Source organism: Drosophila virilis, chromosome 2 (genome assembly GCF_030788295.1).
Source record: "Drosophila virilis strain 15010-1051.87 chromosome 2, Dvir_AGI_RSII-ME, whole genome shotgun sequence".
Lineage (NCBI taxonomy): Eukaryota > Metazoa > Arthropoda > Insecta > Diptera > Drosophilidae > Drosophila > Drosophila virilis.
The window spans coordinates 21,838,639-21,860,590 of NC_091544.1; the positions used below are offsets into that span (position 1 = coordinate 21,838,639).

At 40.7% G+C, this 21,952-nt stretch overlaps 4 protein-coding genes across 5 annotated transcripts; 2 read left to right on the plus strand and 2 right to left on the minus strand.

The window, feature by feature from the left end:
* The first annotated feature begins 9,416 nt into the window (after positions 1-9,416).
* Mat89Ba (nucleolar protein 6 Mat89Ba) lies at positions 9,417-14,364 on the plus strand. Of its 2 annotated transcripts, none has more exons than XM_070207303.1 (6): positions 9,417-9,443; positions 10,103-11,472; positions 11,945-12,055; positions 12,117-13,357; positions 13,415-13,818; positions 13,883-14,364. In XM_070207303.1, exons 1-6 carry the CDS (start codon positions 9,432-9,434, stop codon positions 14,276-14,278), a joined length of 3,534 nt encoding a protein of 1,177 aa, XP_070063404.1. In that variant the 5' UTR covers positions 9,417-9,431; the 3' UTR covers positions 14,279-14,364. The 2 variants fall into 2 exon arrangements, with proteins under 2 accessions (XP_070063404.1, XP_002053138.1); XM_002053102.4 differs by lacking the exon at positions 9,417-9,443 and adding an exon at positions 9,900-10,044.
* Positions 14,262-15,464, minus strand: Mst89B. The gene is made up of 2 exons (XM_002053101.4): positions 15,307-15,464; positions 14,262-15,242 (listed from the first exon to the last, which is right to left on the minus strand). The coding sequence occupies exons 1-2, from the start codon at positions 15,371-15,373 to the stop codon at positions 14,422-14,424; spliced, it is 888 nt and encodes a 295-aa protein (XP_002053137.1). The 5' UTR covers positions 15,374-15,464; the 3' UTR covers positions 14,262-14,421.
* Positions 15,465-15,512: 48 nt separating this feature from the next.
* On the minus strand, positions 15,513-18,595 carry asun (integrator complex subunit 13 asun). Its single transcript, XM_002053100.4, has 4 exons — positions 17,907-18,595; positions 16,814-17,843; positions 15,993-16,286; positions 15,513-15,925 (listed from the first exon to the last, which is right to left on the minus strand). The coding sequence occupies exons 1-4, from the start codon at positions 18,517-18,519 to the stop codon at positions 15,736-15,738; spliced, it is 2,127 nt and encodes a 708-aa protein (XP_002053136.2). The 5' UTR covers positions 18,520-18,595; the 3' UTR covers positions 15,513-15,735.
* A 258-nt stretch (positions 18,596-18,853) lies between these two features.
* Positions 18,854-21,639, plus strand: bor (ATPase family AAA domain containing bor). Its single transcript, XM_002053099.4, has 5 exons — positions 18,854-19,221; positions 19,369-19,843; positions 19,910-20,734; positions 20,791-20,989; positions 21,048-21,639. The coding sequence occupies exons 1-5, from the start codon at positions 19,011-19,013 to the stop codon at positions 21,147-21,149; spliced, it is 1,812 nt and encodes a 603-aa protein (XP_002053135.1). The 5' UTR covers positions 18,854-19,010; the 3' UTR covers positions 21,150-21,639.
* Positions 21,640-21,952: the final 313 nt, after the last annotated feature.

Sequence of the window (21,952 nt, forward strand, 5' to 3'; positions counted from 1 at the left end):
ATTAAGCTGTTGGCGGCTGTCAATGTCGTTGTCGTGCCCTCTCTCTCTCTCTCTCTCTCTCTCTCGCTCTCTCTTCAAATGCGTGTTCGCGTATTATGTGTGGGTGCATAAAATATTGATGTTTCTCTAAATGTAAGGAACAGATGATGCTGCTCATGATGTACAAAAGGTAGAATAATAGAGAGAGAGCGCGAGAGAGAGCGGAAAGAAGAGAGAAGGAGAACAATGAGATACAAGTGCAGCACTACACAAGAGCGATGTGCGTGTTGCAATCGCTAAAAATTGAATAAAGTGTGCATAAAACGGAAATCAATTGCTGATAAGTGTAAACGACGATTGGGTGGTGGGTGGGTGGGTTGGCTAGTGTGCGTATGTGTGTGTATGTATGTACCTATCTAAGAATTGGCGTCGCTTTCTATTACAAAACACCTTGGCATTATGTGTGATGAAAGAGCTTGCGGGAGTAGGAAGCAGTTGAAAGCTTTCGAGTTGCGAGAATGTATAAAAATAATGTGTTCATCAATAGACACAGCAAGAGCATCAACCACGACGTCAGTAAAAGAACAAGAAAACGAAGAAGAAGACGAAAAGCCAATAGTGTGAAATTTTCATCTAATTAAATTAGATGCCAGTCATGCTTGAAGCCAAAAGCTCAACAAGTGCGAGCAGGACAGAGGCGCCGAGAGAACAGGCTGCATAGTAAAATGCCTGTCAAACAAATCGATGAGATTTAACGACCAGCCACCAAAACAGTAGCTCACACACACACTCACACCTGCACACGTACAGCTGTGAGCTGTGCGCCTAGGCGCAGAAACAATACCAATATCAAAATCCAGTGACGAAGGCAATCAGGATGAGTCATGAAAATGATTTCGTGGGCTTTTGATGGGATTATAAATTACATCCAGATAAACCTAGGCTCGTAGTGCAGTCAGCTTATAAATATGCATTCAAAATTAATTGAAGCTCGGATTCAACAAATGTAATAAGTAGTCTAAAGTCAGGAAGCACTGTAATACCAACATTTGTTTGTAGCACATTATATTTACAGGTCCTAACTGTTTACTGTTCAATTCAGTAAACTGTAGAACAGTTCAGCTCATTCCAAGGACTACAATTACTGAAATTGTTTGGGTTAATCACATCAACTTTCAAAATATAAAAATATATATCATATATATCCCTCAATATACTTCTGCTCTCAAACTGAAATTGTAAACATCCTGACCTTCAATGGATCCATTATACACGTTGCGGCCTTATCAAAATCCTATGTAACTCCTATTTATTTGGCTAACAACACGATTTGTAAATCGAAAATAAAAATTGAAAATTTATGCTGGATTTGAACCGGCTCCCTTTCACTTGTTGGTCGGTCGCTATACAGCTGAGCTATTATTTGTTTGATTTGCATACAAACTTTCATACTTTGATAATATAAATATACAAACATACAACAAAGTTGCGCAAGAGTATCTAATCCTCGAGACGCACATTTTGGCTAGGCTTAAATAAAGTTGACATGTCCATGAACGTTTTACCCACAAGCAGCTTCAGCAGCCCCAATAGCCCCAACAGCCAGCTGAATCCTTTACAGCGATAAGTGATAAGCACACTTCACTGTGAATGGCAAACGGCAAATGGCAGCGTCAAGTGACTGACAGATATAAGCTGTTCATTAGTGACAGCTGCTTGAGGACGTCCAGAGGCGATGACAGTCAGCCAGTGTGGATTAACAGTTGTGCGAGCGAATAGTATACATGCATAGCTGTATGTGTATGAATGCATGTATTTCGATGCAGACCGTGTGCTCAGCAGAGTATAAAAGGCATGGATTGAGATTCCCCCATGAGTAATGCATATCACAAAATAGACATGAGAGTGAAAGATTTTAATAAAACCACTGTTCCTGATTTCTGAAAATAAACTTTATAGCCTAGGATTATTCATAGACGATGACTAACTCGAGAATTACATTGCAAACAAACACGATTCCTCTAGACTTTCAAGTAATTGCTTATACACCTCTATAATTTTAATTTTGTTCAACTAACAATGCCTAGCATGAACCGTTTTGGTTTCCGTCTGCTAACAAGCCTGTGGATTATCCTACTTGGAGTCTTCTCTTTCTCCAATAAAGTCATCAATTCTAAACTATTAAGCAAGTAAATGGTCTTTGTATATATTCATAGATTGAACTCATTCTGTACTTCGCAACTCGTACGACGTTACACGATTGCGCCCTTCTGGCGGGAGTTGGGATGCGGTACATTGCGCAAAGAATTCGTATTCGTATTCGCGCAAAGAAAAAATATTTAAAAATAAATAAAAATACCAAGCAAAAGAAAAAAGATTGCAAAGCTAATCGATAATTTAAAATAAATCAAATTGCAAACATTTAAAAGAAAATTTGCAGATGTCAATAAGGCTTAGCAGAAATTTCAAAAGAAAAGCGTCTATGAAAATTCTATAACAAGAAAAGCTTTCATTTAACATAATGTAACAAATTGTTAAGTAATTACTATTAATGTTTGTTTTTCTCCGATTTCAAATATATTTTCAAATTTTGAAATATTATTATATGTTAATTTCTGCTTGGCGGCAGTCTCTGATGACTTATGCATTTGTAGTCGAGGTGTCTCAACTTGTAGCAACTTCTCGCAGCAATTCTCTTTCGCCTGCGCTAAAGAACTCAAGTGCAAAACAAACGTCAAGTACTTTTGAAAAGTTTGAAAGGCCCCTCTTGGCTCCCACTGCCGCTCTATTTATCTTGGACTGCATCGTCATCTTTATCAACGTCTGGCATAGACATAGACTTTGAGTCATTAAAAGCGCTAAAAGTTTGGTCAAGTTTTCAGTTTTCAGTTTCACAGTTCTCACTTCTCGGTTCGCAGTTTTACTTGCAACCGCATCAAATAAGTCGCCAGTCGAAATGCACTCGCAACGCTTCCGAGGCGTTCGAGTGGCGACGGCCAAAGTTGGGTTCAAGAACAATTTCAGTCATTTTTAATCAACAAAGCATCCCCCCAGACAACGAGAGGAGAGCCTTGAGTTGAGTCTCTTGAATTAATCATTTTTTGTAATTCTCTTCGAGCCGTGATCTTTATTATTAGCAGCAGACGCAACTGGTTTTATTTTGACATCAATTATGATTTCTCTTTTAAATGAGGCTGTCATTTTTTTTGTTTCTAGTCAAGTTTTTCGACGACAAAATAAGCATACATTTTATTTCAATTAATTAATTACGCTTGTGTTTGGCTGCAACAGCAGCAACCCACTGATATTCAAGTGCTATCTCTCAGGTTCTCTCTCCCGGTTTCTCTTGCTCTCTTTGTATCTCGCCTTTTCTTCATAATTGAGGTCAAATGTTCCACATATCAGCGACTCTGTGAAGGGCTCAATAACCCCAATCTCAAGTCCCCGAACTGCTTCTCGGGTCTTGCCAGATAATTACAACATTTGTATATGCAATATGCATTTCATAAAGTTTTGATCGAAGGTTAAATCACTCTAGAGCGCTGTTCCAATATTTAATCAATTAATTATTAACACCACGATAGACTCTAGACCTAAGGGACATATAGAAGCCGTAATGTGTACACAGATGATGCAATTGTTTGCTTGGTGGGTTTCATATGTTTTTGTTTTCGTGTTTATTCTTTGCAATGCAACAGATGTTCGTAAAGTATTCAATACACATAATTGTTTTGATTAAATAAAGATCATTTCTTTGAGCGCCTAATTCTTGTATTCTAAAGAGTTCCTTATTCCATATATCATAATTAAATACGTTTAAATTGTTGATATTTCTTTTCGCATCTATTCACTTGGGTTTCTTAAATTTTCAATCGAACAATTCAACTTATTTTACAATTGTTTTTTTTTTTCTTAATCACAATACTAATTAGTTTTGTCTGTTCTCAAGTCAGCTGATCCGGTTCGTGGAGATTCCGGGTTCAAACAGGTTTGCAGACTTGATTAACTAACTGAATTAGATATTTTTTGTTCAGCAACACACGAATTCTTGAATTGGTGCAAATCTCATGAATAGCTTTCGGCCAGAAAAGCCACAACTAATTTTTATTTTTGCCACTTGAAGCCATAAAGTTACACGAGTAATTATTCCCCAAGGCCCTATTGTTCTGCTAACTTATTAGTCGCCGTGAGCAAAATATGCCAAAAACGAAAATATGTTTCTAGTCGATGGCAAAGGGAAAGCCCCCAAACAAGAAAATGTATTCTATGTACATACGGGCATATCTAAGTACCAAAATGCAGACAACAAACACGGCCTACGGAATAATACTAATAGGAATAATATAAATAATAATAATAATAATAGCAACAAGGGGGAAACAACTATAAACAAACGCGCATACAACTAAGTCAACAGCAACCTAGAAATGTCAATAGACCCGGCACAAGGTAAAACAAATGACAACAACTACACTTTGCTCGAATACGGGCGGAGAGAGAAACGGAGACGGAGACGGAGACAGAGCCGGATACAGGAGGCCGGGCCGATATCTGAAATATGTATGCATATGCGAGTGTGCTTGCATTTAGCAATACACTTCCTGAGAAGAGGCGCAGGCATCGGCCATAGATTGAAAAAGCATTCGTCTAACCCTCAAACGAGTGTCTGCCAAGGAATCGCATTACAAAATTGATCGAAAAGCACCAAACGGAGGCGTAAAGAGAATCCAATAAAACACAAAAGTTTAAATATATATGCTATTTGCTAAAAATAAAATGCTAGAGAAAACAAATAATAGTTTTTCTCTTGGCAATCAATGAAAGTCGCTAAGCAGAGTAAATAGGAAATCCGAAAGAGCGCAAAGAATGCTGTGTTCCGAAACATTGCGTAGCTACATTTAAATTCATACTTCTACTTATGTATATACCCATACAAATATATTGTAGAAGAGTATTCAGCAAATACAGTTGGCATCAGACAAGTTTTCTCAATGGCCAAAATAACGGGCATTGCATTCAACTAAACGCATACATTTACAGACGAGAACGTCACTAGTTGCTTCCCATACAAATTTTCTTCCATTATCATCTGCCGCAAATTTACTGACTAGCAAATACCCTTAGTATTTCGATGATATATAGTTATCGATGATTTAAAACAAACTAGAGGTGTACCTAAATGTGTTCAAAATATTCTACCATCTCTCAGATTATATAGTCAAAACTAGTTTTAGCTTTTATTTTTAATTTTGTATTAGCATTTGCTTTGAATTCGAGTAACATCTCTAGCTAATGAGACATTTGTTCCACAAGAAATCAGAATTTGTTGATGCAAAAAGAAAACCTTGGATTAAAATAAGGAACAAATAGAAGGCAATTTTAAATTAATTTGAAGCGTAGTGTACAACTGTTTCATATTTAAGCACATTCAAATAATTACATTGGAAAGGAACTGACCGAAATTTAAATATACCTCAAATGTTTTTATACATATTTCTCTTAGGAATCCAGTCTTTTGAGTCTAATAATAATAATAAGATAAGAAATCTATAATTATTGATAAATTGTTAGAAACTTAAGAAAATGTACTAATAATAAGTAGGTTTGCAAATGTTTATGCGAACTAAAATGTTTATATCCGGTTGAAAATTTGGATAAGCGTATTAAGATAAAATCTGAATTCCGATTTTTAATTTTAATATTTCATTCTTATAGTTTTCTTGTTTGCTTAAACATGTCGAAAACAGATTAAAAAATGTTTGTATTGTATATTGAGAGTTCCAGTAAAAACTTCCACTAAATGCACGCTTTCAGTAAAAAATAAATAAGTTTTCAGTGTTTAACGTTCAGTAATCAAATAAAGGGTAATTCATCTTCGAGGTCCAAAAGATCTGTCTTTTTGAATTATCTAATCGGCAAACACTTTAATTTATTTGCAACATTTTTGAGCAGCAGCCTGATAACAACTGCGTATAAAAATACGGACGTATATAAATCATTATAATGAACGTTTTTTCGCGTTACCTTAAGTAAGGCGAAAAAATGAGATAACAAACAAGAGTTTGAATATATTGCTCATGATCGCACTAGTGCAATGTTCTTCTATTATTTATCAATGACAACCCTGAGCAAAGAGAAGAAATCGATTTCATTTTTTCTTATACATATATGATGTTTAGAGTGCGGATTTCTGGTTCAATTTGCTAAATAAGTTCACTTGTTCTGTTTCTGATCGTGAACTAAATCGGTCATTTAGTTCACTCGTTCAGTTATGCAGTCAATCATGAACGATTATATTATCAGTTATTTTTCAGTTATTTTTCATGTGATCATTTGCAAAAAACGAGTACAGAGTGTATCGTTCATGACCGATTTAGTTCACTAATCACTGAATAAGTTCACTAGTTCATTTTAATGACCCGTTCAATCGAACTTGGTCTGAACTAAACGACACAACATCAATGATGTTTATCCCATCAAACAATAAACTCAATCAACGAATTCATAGGAATACCAGAAAATATAATGCATAAAGGAGTACCTTGAGAGTAGATGGTTGGGATTTGGGAATTGGAGCGTGTCAGCTGCGATTGAGGTTTTTTTGAGAAAGAATTATTTTTGGTTTGAATGTTGTGTCAAAACGAAATGATACAAAAAATCTGAAATGAATAAATGGCAAATGGCAAATTTACGCACGATTTTGGAACTTTTAAAGCAGTTGGAAATTATGGGGAGCTTTGCATACCACTGACGCAGTGTCCTAACAACCACGTTTAGCCAACGGTGAATGAAAGTAAATCTGCTGTCGGAGGGTATTCGATGGTTATACTCATATAGCTGATATATAGTATGGTTTGGATGAAATAAATTGGGTGCAACACTCACCTTGCTTGCCGTTCGCGTCGCTGCATGTTGTTGTTCTGGTTGTTGTAGCTGGTACTGCTGAGAGAGAAATATTCGGCACGTTCCCTTGAATTTTGACTGAAAAACGCAATCACTTTCCACAGAATTTTGAAAGATAATAAATGAAACTAATAGCAACGGCTATCGATTGTTGATAAGATTGATCCAAAACGTTGTTGAAATGCGAAATTGTGGCTCAAAATATTTGGTTCAAACTGTTGAATGTGTGGACTTTATTTTCAGGTTTGTTGTTTGTTGTTGATGCTGCTTTTGTTGTGCGTGCACACACATGCAGTGGCATACACACGCACACACAGGCGCGCACACACACACACACACACGCACACTCACTTAACGTCCACGCATGTCGCGCATGCGTCCAATGCATACGGCAAGCAGCTACCACTGTTGCGCTTCTCCTCTTTAGTCCAAAGTTCGCAACTGCCCTACTGTTGCTCTGTTGTTTGTTGTTCTTCTGTTAGCTTACAGTTGTTGTTTCTGTTATGTTGTTTGCTGCTGTGGCCTCAGTGCTGCTGTCGCTTGACATTTAAGTATTCAATTTGAGCATTTCCTTGGTGATTTGTTAAATTTTGTTGGCTATTATTGAATGCAGTTGTATTATGTTTACTGTTTCTTAGTTTGTGTGCTTGTTTGTTTGTCCGGTGTGTCGAAATATCTTTGTTATTGTTGTTCTTGTTGGATGAAGAAAGGCAGTTACGTTCTATGTAGTACTAGGTAAACAAATAATTTTGGCTAACAATTTAACAAACACACTTTTGCACATTTTTCCCCACAAATTTCTAACAATTTTTATAAAGTTTGGTTGACGTATTCTGCTAAAGTTACGCCAACGACAACAAACAACAATAGTTATTAGTTGTTTTGTTTGTTTTTTTTTTTTTTTTTTTTTTATATATATATATATATCTTGTAGTCAAATTAAATTTAACCGGTCATCAGCTGACATTGGCGCGCGCGCGATGAAAATAAGTTTAATTGTCGGTGTGTCGGCTTGCAAGTGCAGTTGTATTTACACCTTATGGTCGACCCTGCGTTTTGCATGGCATAACAGGCTGTAAATGTAAAAAAAAATAAACAAAAAATACAAACATTGCATTAGTTTTGAATTACCAGCACATATCCCATATCGATTCGTTCTTAAATTCGTTTTATAAAAATACTAATTTCGATTTTAGTCTAACAAATATATTGCTTTATCTTTGTTACCTAAAGAAACTTATATATTGCGAAAATGCATTCAAAATAACTACAAACAGTATTTTGCGGTATATTTGCTTGATTTGAAACGGTCACACTAAAGCCGAAAGGGCCTGTCTCATACATTTGACCATTGATTTTCATGAAACCATGGATGCGCACAAATAATGCAGAAGTTATTTGTAAATTGTTTAAGCAATATTGCAAGCAATTAGTCCAACATTTTACGCACTATGTCTATGAGACTTTGACAAAGATTCACCATGTGGTAGCCACACGATACAGCAGCAGCCGCCGACTTTGCTGTCGTAATGTTAAGGAAGGCTCTCAAAATTAGGCCAATTAGTGCGTATACTTCATGCCCGTGCATAAAAATATTGAGGGACAGAGCAAAAAAGGTTCATGTGCTTTTTTTTTTATAAACAAGATGGTCACACAAACTAAAAACTGTGTTGAACGTGATTTTTTATTTTATTGCTCTTTTAATGCTTTCGGCACGCAAAAGCTTCTTTTCAGCGACCGCAAGACTACAGGGTGCGCAACTGCTAACTGTTTGAATTTTGCCATATTTCTTTACACTGCCAACGCGTCATTTAATTAATGTGGCCTCTGATTTTTTAAATAAAACTTGAACTGTAACTTACTGTTAGTTTTGGTTTTTAATTTGGTTTTTTTTTTTTTTTGTTGTACCTTTCGACAATTTTGCACACACATTCCTCACCTACGCCTCATTTTTCATTGCTCACTTACACACACGCGCGCACAGACACAGTTACACATACACTAGCGCTTGGCCAATTTCTGCAGTTGGGAGGTGTATGCATGCGATTAGACACTTATTATTTTGCGGCGTGCTTTTGCTGGTTTTTGTGTTTGCTTCTTATGTAAAAACTTAGGCAAACACTATTTCAATATTTAAGCGATTCGCCATTAAAATGTTTTGCAAAGCCAAACGTACGCAAGAGAGCACGAGAAAAATGGAGCGACTTTTTCCCCTGCCTTGCAAACACACACACACGCACAAATTGAACACTGCGTCATAATGTGGCCGTAGCTAAATACTACAGAAATACTATCCAGCTCGCAAAAGATTCATAAGTAAAATATATACTAAATATACCAATATACAAAAGTAATTAGCCGGTACTTTGTTTTACAATGGGAAAACGCTTTAAATAATCTGCTAACGCTTGATAAACAAGCTAAAGCACTCGTTTCAATTTTATTTTCTTCTCACATACGTTCTCACGGTGCTATTTATGGAGTTTTGTTTAGAGTAACATCTGTACATTGCATATGTTTGCGCCATACACTCACGCAACCAGCTTCAAATGTCACAAAAGGTATTTACCACTTATATTCTAATTTTAGCAGATCTACACAAGTATACAAAATAGCAAGCAATTATTTATTGAAAGAAACAAATTCTATATACAAGTACAAAAAGTCTGCAATGTACTACTGCTCACCAGTGTGACCAAATTTACTAATTTATTATTCGTGTTGTTCGGGAGCTATCGATGAGACAGTTTCAGCAGTTTTCTATCGCTTCTAAATATATTCGATCTCTGACCTCACAAAACGATGTCGGATATATAACATACATACACAGTCAATAATAACTGCTTTAATGTCGCAAAACTATTTTTTTACAATTAACACTACAGCGGTATCAGTCACAATGTTCGCCAATTTTCTAAAGCTACGATACGAAATTTACTTTTAAGAACAGTCAAAAGCATATCGTTCGATACTCAACAAAATACCAAAATGCACTTATATTCGATAAATTGCAAATTGCAATAAAAAAGCGCCAATTTTGGCCGTACTAATAAAACCAAAACCAAGTAGCACGTGCAATTGTTTGGCACGTTATCGGTTTTTATTTTTGGTTTACTCTTGCTGAATAATATGGGTCGAATTAAGGAAAAAGAATCTAAAGCAGTATGTTTAAAATATTTATATAGATTAACAGCAACTTTGAAATCGATCCCACTTACAGCCTTCCCTGTCGGAATCACACACCGACTACGAATATGCAGCTACTGCTGCCACCAGTAGCGATGATGGTTTTGATGAACCAAACCGAGTCCCAGTGCATAAACGTAAAGTGCAGCTGACCAATGGCGAAGCGAAAAAGAAAAAGTTCAAGCACGCAGACTCGAACGTTAAGCCACCGACATTGGAAGAAATCAAGGAGATTCGCGACACACGCAACCTCTTTCATTCAAATCTGTTCAAGCTGCAAGTGAAGGAGATGCTGGAGGAGATCCAACTAAAGCCCAAATACAGTAATTACATTGAAACATGGATAGAGACGTTTACGATTACCGTGCAGGAGCTAAAAGACGGATTGCTGGACACCTGCGAATTGGAGGTGCCGCTGCATTTGCACAAAAAATCTTTTAATTTTCAGTTCTTGACGCCAACGTCGGAGCCAAAGCTAATTGGCGCTGCGGCAACGGGCACATTGCTGGGCCCTAAGATTGTGGTAGATGTGGCGCTGGAAATGCCCGCTGCATGCTTCCAGCACGACGATTATCGCAACTTAATTTACGATCAAAAGCGTGCCCTCTATCTGGCCACGGTGGCCAGCAAAATAAAGCAATCACCAGCCTTTAAAGCAGATCAGTTCGCCTACAACTACCATGCAAATAATCCTCTAAAACCAGTGCTGGAACTGACACCCGCCTCCAAGTTGGGTAAATATTTGTTGTTGCGCGTGTATATTACAGCGCAGTCGGAGATTTTCAAGTTGAGCCGATTTTTACCATGGACTAACAACATTCGGCCCTCGGTCTTCGGAGATAAGTGGAATGAAGCAGAAACGTTGCCCGCTACTCAGCACTACAATGCCAATGTGCTGTTCGATCTGACGCTAGCTGAGAATCAAAAACTGTTGCTCAGCACGTTCACTGGACGCCGTAACTTTCAGGAGGGTTTACTGCTGCTTAAAGTATGGCTGCGCCAACGCCAGCTTGATGTTGGCTTCAGCGGCTTTAGTGCACACATTCTTGCCGCGTACATTGCTTATCTAAAACAGCAGCGTTTGCTTCACCAGTCAAGCAGCAGCTACCAGATTGCCCGCACCGTATGGAATCAGCTAGCTAACAGTGATTGGACACAAGGCATAACTCTATCACAACATCAACCGCACCAGCTGATCACCCTGGCCGGCTACTATGATGTATGCTTCATGGATGTCACCGGCTATTACAATCTGTGCGCGAATCTGCCCCTAGCGGTCTATAAAGCCGTTTGTGCGGAGGCAAAGTTGGCCGTCGAATTGCTTAATGACGTAAAAGTCAACAGTTTTTCGCACATTTTCATGCAAACATCACCGCTCTACACCCGCATGGATAACATACTCAAGTGAGTGGCGCAGCAATTGCTAAATATTTATCAAACTAAAATCTTTTATTGTATAAATGGTCTTCACTGATCTTCCCTGAGCTGTGTTTCTATATATTTGTATTTAGTATATGCCTATGAATTCCTACAAAATATCCAATAACGACTGAGGTCCCAATAAAACAAGTTGGGTGATTTGTAGTATAAAAAAAAACTCTCTCCCCATTTTTATACACCCATCCACAGGGAAATCAGGCTTTTGGCACAATATTTCCCCAATTATGGGTGTATTAAATGAAAATCATGTTTACTAATTGCATATTTTTATGTGCTCCTAAAAAATGTATCCGAAAACTACGAGATCTGCTACAAAAACGAGAGTAGAAGCGGAATTTATTTATGAAAACTAAAAATTTAAAAAGAAATGCACTCTTTTATGTAAGAAATAATATTGTCAGAAAATGTTCAATATCCACTTCTACTTTTCGCACAGAATCACAAATCCGGCCAGCGTGGATCAGCTACTTCAATTACATGTTCAACCGCATGTCAAATACGACTATGCCAACTATGCCCACCCGCAGCTGCTTAAATTGCTAACAGAGTAAGTTGTTTTTAGCACCTGTTTAAAATGAGAATTAATGCTTAGACTTATTACTGAATAGCTTACTACAGAAGGGTCTGGGACAACGCGTGCACGCCATTCTCCCACTTGAAGTACCGTGTAGTCCCTGGACCGTGGACACCAAGGCGCCAGTAATTGGACGCTCCCTGACGCTAGGCCTCATACTCGATCCAGAGCATGCACACGAAGTGTTGGATAAGGGACCAGCAACTAATGAAGATGCGAATGGTGCCGCGGAATTTCGCAAATTCTGGGGCAATAAATCCAATTTGCGTCGCTTTCAGGATGGCAGCATAACGGAGGCTGTTGTCTGGGCCACTGCAACAGACGCGCCCAGCCAAAAGCGCTTGATAGTGCGCCAGATAGTCTTGTATTTGCTAGAGCATCAGCTTCAGTTGGAACCCAGTGAAGTGCAGTACATTGCTGGCAACCTTGATGTTGTATACTCCTTAACGCCTTCCTTTAAGGTGGCCAAGCTGCAAACCAAACTGAAAATTCAGCAGGAAACTGACGCCGAGGCACTCACACCCAACGTCATCCACTGCTACGATGCGCTAGCACGCCAACTGCACAGTCTTGGGGATCTACCGCTCGACATTGTGTCAATATCTGGGATTTCACCCGTTTTTCGCTATTGTGAACCACAGCCATTGCTGCCACAGGCACGTCTGGTGTCAGATCGCATCCATGCCGGTCAAGTGCTGCGCGTGATCATTCAGCTGGGACCGAGTGGCAAGTGGCCCAGTGATCTGGGCGCACTGAGGAGCCTAAAAACCGCCTTCCTAATACAAATTGGGCAGCAGCTCAAGGAGCAGCATCATCTTCACTGGCATCTCTGCAAAGATGGTTTGCTAGTACTTAAACAAGGCTACTGCTTTCTCTTAGAGCTTGCACATAGTAAAGAGCTTGCGCTGTTAAAGCAACAGCAAACGGAACGTGGTGTGACCACCTATGTGGACAATCCAGCTAGTCGCGAACTGGAGCGACGTCACTATATACTGCCCAGAGTCAGTGGTGCACTGCATGCGTTGCATCAAATGCATGGCGCGTTTGGGCCCACAGTGCTCATTGCAAAGCGCTGGCTGGCTGCACAGCTGCTGGACGATGGTCTGTGGCCGTCCATAGCGACGGAGCTGCTTGTGGCGCATCTGTTCCAGCAGCGACAGACGCCACACACTACTGTCTCCCCACAAACTGGTTTCATACGCTTCCTTCAACTGCTCGCCCACAGCGACTGGAGCGGCGAACTGTTTCTGCTTAATTTCAACAACAGCTGGACAGGTCAGTCCCAAAAACCTGTGCTTAAATCCATATCTTATCTTATTCGCATTTTTGCAGAGCAACAAATAACAGATTTGGAGCACAGCTATCGCAGCGAACGTGACAGCTATCCATCGTTGTGTTTGGCTACCGCCTACGATCAGCAGCATGCGGGTCGCTTGTGGACTAGCAATAACAGCCCCAGCAAGCCAGTTCTGGGCCGTGTCACTCTGTTGGCCAGACATGCGCTGCAACTTATAGAGTCGAGCCTGTTGTCTCCTAAGCTAGCATTTGTACGACCCGCACAACTGTTTATGGCATCCGGCGATGGTTATGATTTGGTCATACAGCTCAAACCGGATCTGCTGTCCAATACGCTCTGCTACGATCTTGGTTCACCATTTCTGCCTTTCAGTCAACGCAATTTTCGTTTGCCGCTAGCGGGCTGCGATCAGCTCGCCAAGGTCGTGCAGCAACTGAGGGTGAGAAACTTTTTTTAGCTCATGCTTATTAGCTGGATTAATCAACTGAATCCTGATTCCACAGGATGCCTACTCCGAATATGCTGCATTCTTTTACAATCCCCATGGAGGCAAAGAATTGGCCATTGTGTGGAGGCCCGCCTCTGAATTTGCACCCAAACCTTTCAAAGTGAACGAGCTGCAGGCGTGCACGCCCTGTGTTGGTGGTAAGGTCCAGGTTGACAGGGATACATTAGTCGAGGATTTCAAGCTCCTGCTCAAAGACTTTTATTTGCGCGTTTGCACGCCCCAGGAACTGAAGCGTGAGCAGCGCGAGCACAATAAACCCAAGCGCTATTTCAATGGCCAGGGCGAATCAGAACCTGACAAGCCGCAAAAGAAAAAGAAAAAGGCGTCGACGATTCCGACTAATGCAAAGAAACGTCTAATGAAAAGTAAATCAATGAACGCCTTATGTTAGTATGTAATTACTGGACTCGTGAGACTTGGGGGGGACATAAAAAACATAGTAGAGATTAAAATGTAAATAAAAGTTTTGATTTATCATTGCTGTCTTGAATGGTCGACGCTGGTTTCCGAGGACTGCAGCTTCGGATCAAAACGTTATTGCTGCCGCTCTTTCTCCAATTGCCTTTTTTGCGCCTGCAGCTCTTCGTAAAGCTCATTAGGCACAGTAACCTGCGGCATCGAACATGTGGATTTGCTACGATGGTGGCGTAAACGTTCAGGTGATGCAAGTCTGACGCGGCGTGATCGTGGTTTTGGTAGAGAACGCCCACAGGTGCATAGCTCCTCCTGCGTAGGGCTGCAAGCGTCGGAGCACGAGCTATCATTTGCTCGATGTTTTTTAAAACTTTCTCTTCGTTTCTTTGTTGGGCCCGTCTGGGATGCCCGTGAAGTGGTATATGGTCTTGTCTCCGTGTTACTAGCGATTGTTGCTGAATGTGATCTTGGCTCCGTGTTGCAGGCCTGTGATGTAGTATTTGTGCATGTCTGACAACTACAATTCTTTCTATCTGGAGATCGATGCGGGTTATCATCAGAGTTTTGCTTCGGAAGTGCACTGGTTGATGTTCCGATGCTGTAACACATAGGGTATGGTGAAGAGGATTTGGACTGCTTGGACCAAGACAGTTGCTTTGATACATTCGCGACAACTCGCGGTGGCGTCTTCTCCATATCTATGTCAACGCCGGGGAAAGGAATCTGGGTAGGCACTAAACCTTGTAGTGCAGAAAGCTGCGTTGCTGGCGCGGTACTACTGTTAAAATGATTGCCAAAGGGTTGAGCGTTCCATTGATTGAGAATGGGAGAGATCTGAGCATGGGAGCCCAATCGATTGTAACTTAAATGACGTATATCCTCGATACGCCTTATGTCTTGTTGGGTAAGAATGAACATCTCATTGCCCACGAAAATGGGAACTAAATATGGAAGAATTCAGAAATTCAGTTTTCCGAAAGATTAGATAAAAAATGCAAAGCTCACTTTGCACCACGGGCGCTGCCTCCTCGGACACTTGCAGCAGTTTCGTGACTGTAGAATTATTCTCCATTCTTTGGTTTACAAATTTTGTGTTAAATACAAAGAGACAGAAAATTTGTATTATATTCTGTTTTTTTTTTTAAACTATTTTGTGTTAATTTCTAACTAACTAAATATGAGTACATAAAATAAAAAGAGTGCTTTGAATGGAGAACATACATTTTTCAATGGGAATAGAGATAACCTAAGAATCTTATATTCTAACAAAAAAAGTATATGACTTATTCTTTAACTATTTCTTATTTACCAAAAGTTTACAAGCCAGAAGTCAATTTTAATAATAGAAGGATTTCAGGTTTTAGCGTGAACAACAACATGTAGACTTTGAATGTTCATGCTTTAAGTTGAATAATCTACTCAACTAACGTATTGCTAACTGCGTATGGACTCATCTTTTAAATTTGAGGTGACTACGCCAGGGGTAAGAATATCCTTCTCTTTGTTTCCAAAATCGGGATACAATTTCGCTGTTTGACCCAGGGGCGTGCAAAGGCGTCCAGAGAAATCCAAGCGCTTGTTTGATTGGCTGCGTTCTGCTATGCTAATCATGTCCAGCAACGAACTGCAAACGAGTTATTTGGAGTTTTCATTTGTAAATGTAACACCAGAGTTAATCTTTGACCACCTACCGCTGACCAGAGCTAGACATGCGTCGCTTGCTAGCCTTTAAAATGCTGCTGGAACTGTTGCTGGCGCTGCTTGTGGGCTCCAAGCGTTCGGGTGACAGGGGCGATTCTGTATAGGAACGCAAATGGGAAGCACCCGGGTCCAATTTGCTGCTAACATCACCATAGGCCGCTCGCAGGCTTTGCAGACTCTCTAGCAGATTCTTGTGATGTGGTGTTTGGGCATTTAGTTGAATTAGTTGCTCCAGTTCCCTGTAGAATAGTCTGTACTGATCCTTTGTCTTGCCTACCTTTGGGCTGCAGTTAAATTAAGTTTGTTAAAGGATTATAATATATTTTATATGTATTTGAATATAATAGTGAGTAATCTGCTTGTAAATCAACAAGGCGAATTTGTCATCCTGATTCTTTCTAACTATTCTAACTATCTTTTGTGTTTTCATAAAACAGTTTTAGCGGTTTTACACAGACGACTTTAAAACTAAGCAAATTTATTAATAGCCAATTTGCCGGATTGACGGCTTTAAAGAAGATGAAATGACGTGACGAAGTTTGCTAATATAAATCCATCATATAGACTAGCACTAACAAAGATCATTTAGTCAAGAAATTACCTCAGTGTGTATACATCATTCAATTTGTAATGCCCACATGACCATCGCCGGACCGACCAAGTCAAAATTTAATTTTTAAAATCTTTTCGGCACACATATTGAATCATAATCATATCTCTTTCCTTATAGTCATAATTTCTATCGTAACATTTTTAACTACAATTTCCAAAGTCAAGTGTGGCTACAATAAGTTGGATGCTATCTACTTACCGCGCGTTATTTGTAGTATTAAAGGGTAGCATGTCGCCTCGAGAGGCGCTCTTGTATAGCTCGTGGATTTGCTGCTGGCAACGCACTTCGTCCTGCTTGTCCATATCCTCCTTGACTATCAAATGCAAAAAGTGTGGCAGCCAGTTCAATTGGCGTTGCAAATTGAACAGAATTGTTACATTCGTGGTTCTAGGAAAGTAGCGCGGTAGTCGCCTCCAAAGATGTTCACCCTGTGAACATTTACCCTTGGGCTTCGTCTTCAGAGGCACCATTCGCGACATCTTAAACAACTGGCCTAATTCGGGTATGCGATAGTCGGAGACACGTCCACCAGGTCCATCACTAATTGACGGCGCTTCGTCCATGGCAGAGCGTGCTATGGATAGGGAGTGTACAAAGATTTCGCCGCCTCGAGCCGACAGCATGTGGCTAGTTGTCTTAGTGCCCGTTTTGCGAGGCACCTCCAGCAGCACAGAGCGTCCATTCAATAGAAAGTTGATCAGGCAAGAACTAGGACGGGAGGTGACGTCCACAGGTGTAACATTATACTGTCCGACACACGGCTGCAGATCAGAAGAGCCACAGCCACGCGGCGTGCACCATTTAAGTGTTACTGTTTCGTAAGTAGTCCCTGGCTTTATACTTGTGGTTAAAGTAAAATCCGGTCCGCAGACTCTTGTATGCGCAGCGCGTTCATGCAATATTTCTACATCATAATTAGCGCTTGAATTGGCATTCTGTTCCTCTTTCATGGGTATGTTGGTCACCGTGGTGCTGGCCAGATCGTAATGGCCCATAATAAGATGCAAGAGTTTATCCGAAATGTCTGGTGCGTTCACTGTGTGTATTTCGACGTCCAGAAGTGGCGAGATTTCGAGTAGATTCCGATTGGTCACCAAGGATTCCACTCCTAAGGGCACAATATTTAATATGACCAGATGGCAATGATCTATCTGCAGCCCTTTTTTGCTAGGCGGTGCAACCAATGCATTTTGCTGTAGCAATACCGTATTAAAGATGTCTTCTAAGCCTAAGGAATGTTAAAAAGTTAAAAACATGCCTTGGCACTTTTCCAATTGCTCCAAAGTCTTACTTTTCATGCTTGTATTATCCCGCGCCGATGTGATGCAGATGACACGCCCCTTGTTGGGGATTTGTTTGCAACCGACTTGGGTCGCTAACAGCTGCTCATCCGTTGGCTCTGCCAGGGCCTCGATAGCAGCACGCAGTCCATGTATGACCGAGTAGTCTGATGATTGCGGAATACTGCGTGATGGTACGCTAACCATCATCATGGCATTTGAAACATGCGACATATTTTGAGTGCTGGGGCTCCAGGTGTTGACTATGTGTGCCGCCGTATCGGAGACAATAAATCGCACATGCTTTTTCCCCGGAAACAGATCCCAAACAATGCGACAATATTCAATGGAAGACTCAACGGCACAGGTCCACAAACTTTTGCTCAGCTGTGTGCCGACGACCATGGAGCTGCTACCGGAAGCCGGTGTCTCCTGCACCGGTTTCCCCTTCAGGTAGTCCATTGATATATATTGCTCGCTGGAAATGCTGAAATAGCGAGTGTGGTCCAACACAAATATCGTTTTTTGGTTACGTTCAAACATTTTACGCCAGATTTTAAAATTCTGCACTGTACAAATTAAAGGAAAAACTCGAAAACTGTTTGTTGACAACAGGTGTTGCATTAGAGATGGGCCACATTTTCCCCACCGTGACCGCAAAGAGCGACTACATTATCGCATTAATAGCTAACAGTTACTGTGAGAACTGTATGTCGATTATTTTTATAACGCATCACGATATAAAAAAAATAATCTACTGAACTCAACATGACAACATAACAATAAAAGTCATAAACAAAATATAAACTTATCGGTCTAATCCTGCTGCCTCCACTGTGGAATTTATTTCATTGTTAATAATTGTTAGAGTTATGAAGTCACAAATCTGTCCACCCTACTTAACAACTGATCAAATTCTATCGATTCATCGCAAAATATATGATAAGTAATATATATCTGTGTTTCTTACATCACTACTAGAATCACGTTGTCGAATGTGGGTTTGAAAAGAAAAACGCTCCTACAATTTATTTTTAGGATATTTCGTGCTTTTATTGTGACAAAATTACGTTTTGAGTGGGTGTCAACATTGTCAACACGAATAACATAGCAACATGTCGTGGTTATTGGGTAGAAATCGTCAGCAGCCAACGGAGCTTGCCGGTGGAGCAGATGGAGCTGATAATCCAGAGGGCAAAACTGCCGGCGAGCGTGGTGGCGACACGCAGCTTACAAGGGCCGAGCGCAAGGCCATGGAGGCGTATCGGTTTGATTCCTCAGCGCTGGAGCGTGCCGCGGACGCTGCCAAAACATTGGAACGTTCAAGTAAGTGTTCAATCAGAATGCGTAAATTTCATCAACGTTTGCGCGCATTGCATAACCGATGTCACAATGCTGATTGATGCAGCGTGTGTGCGTGTGTGTACATATATATATATATATATATATTTATATGTGTGTTACTTGGTACAGAACATGCGCGGGAAGCATTGGAGTTGTCCAAGATGCAGGAGAGTACACGACAGCAAGAATATAACACCAAAGTGAAAGAATATGAGGCGCACATAGAGCAGGCCAAGGTGGAACAGAAGCGTATCGATCACGAGGAGCGACGCAAGACGCTTATTGAGGAGACCAAACAACAGCAGCAGCGTGCACAATATCAAGATCAATTATCGCGCAAGCGATACGAAGATCAACTGGTGCAGCAACAGCGCGTCCAGGAGGAGAATCTGCGCAAACAGGAGGAGAGCGTGCAGCGCCAGGAGGCAATGCGGCGTCAAACTATTGAGCATGAGATTGAAATGAAGGAGAAGAATCGTCTCAAGCTGCTGGAGCATGAGCTGCGTGCCAAGGCACGTGTGGATCGCGAGAATCGCGATATCAATCTGGAGAAGATTCGTCTGAAAGCACAAGAGCATCGTACAACAGTACTGGAGGGTATACGGTAAGCTCTCTTCTTGCTTATGAGAGGCATGTTGAAGTGTCATAAATCGCATTTATTACTTGTTAGCACTGCTGGCTCAGTGATTGGTGCCGGCGCCGAGGCCATGTTGACCGACTGGGATAAGGTACTGACTGCTGCCGGTGGATTGTCGCTGCTAGCATTGGGTGTGTACAGTGCAAAGGGCGCAACTGGCGTTGTTTCGCGCTACGTTGAGGCACGCATTGGCAAACCAACGCTTGTGGGTGAAACTTCGCGTTTTGCGTTCCTCGACGCACTTAAGCATCCACTTAACTATATTAAGCGCTTGCGCGCCAAGCCCGCTGATGCCCTACAGGGCGTTGTATTGAATCCCAAACTGGAAGAACGATTGCGCGACATTGCGATTGCCACAAAAAACACGCGCATCAATCGTGGCCTCTATCGTAACGTTCTGATGCATGGGCCGCCTGGTACGGGCAAGACGATGTTTGCCAAAAAGCTAGCCGAGCATTCTGGCATGGATTTCGCTATTATGACCGGAGGTGATGTGGCGCCCATGGGTAAGGAGGGTGTCACAGCCATACACAAGGTATTCGACTGGTCGCAGACCTCAAGGCGTGGCCTTTTGCTCTTTGTTGACGAAGCGGATGCTTTTCTGCGCAAACGTTCGTCGGAAAAGATTTCGGAGGATTTGCGTGCAGCGCTGAATGCATTTTTGTATAGAACTTCCGAACAGAATCCCAAGTTTATGCTTGTGCTTGCATCAAATACGCCGGAACAATTCGATTATGCAATCAACGACCGTCTCGACGAGATGGTTGAATTTACATTGCCCGGTCTTGAGGAGCGAGAGCGTCTACTCCGCCTCTACTTCGACAAATATGTACTACAGCCAGCTGCAGCAGGCGCCAAGTAAGTGCAAGCTTAATTCTGCCAAAGCAGCTCAGTTGCTCAAAGATTGCTTTCAGACGTTTTAAACTGGACACATTTGACTACGGAAAGACGTGCGTTAAAATGGCGGCGTTATGCGAGGGTATGTCGGGTCGTGAAATATCCAAGCTGGGCGTCGCCTGGCAAGCTGCTGTGTACGCCTCGGAGGACGGTTTGCTTACAGAAAAAATGGTGCTGGATAGATGCACTGATGCTGTTCAGCAGCACAAACAAAAGGTAAGTGCCAACGATAGCCAAAAATGAGTCCGAAAATAATTTATTTAATTTCGCGCAGATGGCCTGGTTATCAGAGCAGGAGCGTGCCGACCACAAATCCATAACAGGAACTTCGGGAGCCGCTAAACCACCGCTAACACTCACTGCCAATAAACTGTGAGTTGGAACTGCTGGATCTATCTGTTGACTAGCATTCAAAATTTGTTTAGTTTTAAAAATGGACTATGAATAAGTGTAAAACGCGAAACGTTTTTTCTGGTCATTGGACCCTTTAGTATGTATATACATTGCACTGCATGTGTGTAAACATGCATTTACTATTGTACAAAAACATTGAGTCTTGCTGGGATTAGACATACAATTAAGTTTTACCTACTGATAATTGTATCGTAATATAGCATTGCATCTTAATAGTTAATTGTACAAAGGTATCAGAGCTGTTGCATTTGCAAGTTAAAGCTTTGTATGTAGTTTTTTAAATTAATGCCAATTGCTAAGAACAGCAATTTTCAATTGGTCGCGCCCACACTGTGAGAGATTTATATTAAACTTCTCGTTGGCGCTGCCACCAGTTTGACTAATATGGCAAGTGATTCCCACACATGTATGCAATTGATTGATTTAAAATAAAAAGCAAATTGTTAATGGAATTGGTCTAAATTTAATTATCGGAAAGAGCTATAAAAAATTTATCAGGTGCATTGTCGGATATTAATTTGACAAAATACATGCTAGTTTCCAGATACATGCCAGTATACTGCCCATTGGTCGAAATATTTTCAATGGGGACAGGGTATGAATACAAAGATTTCGACAATGCGAAAATACTAAGTATTGAGGAGAGACAGGCATATCCGCAGTTCGACACTGTAATTACGACAAATGTAATTATGACAAATGTAAGAATACTGTGTTATATACTTGTGACGTAATCAAAATGAAGACTCCAGGATGGAGTTAGAG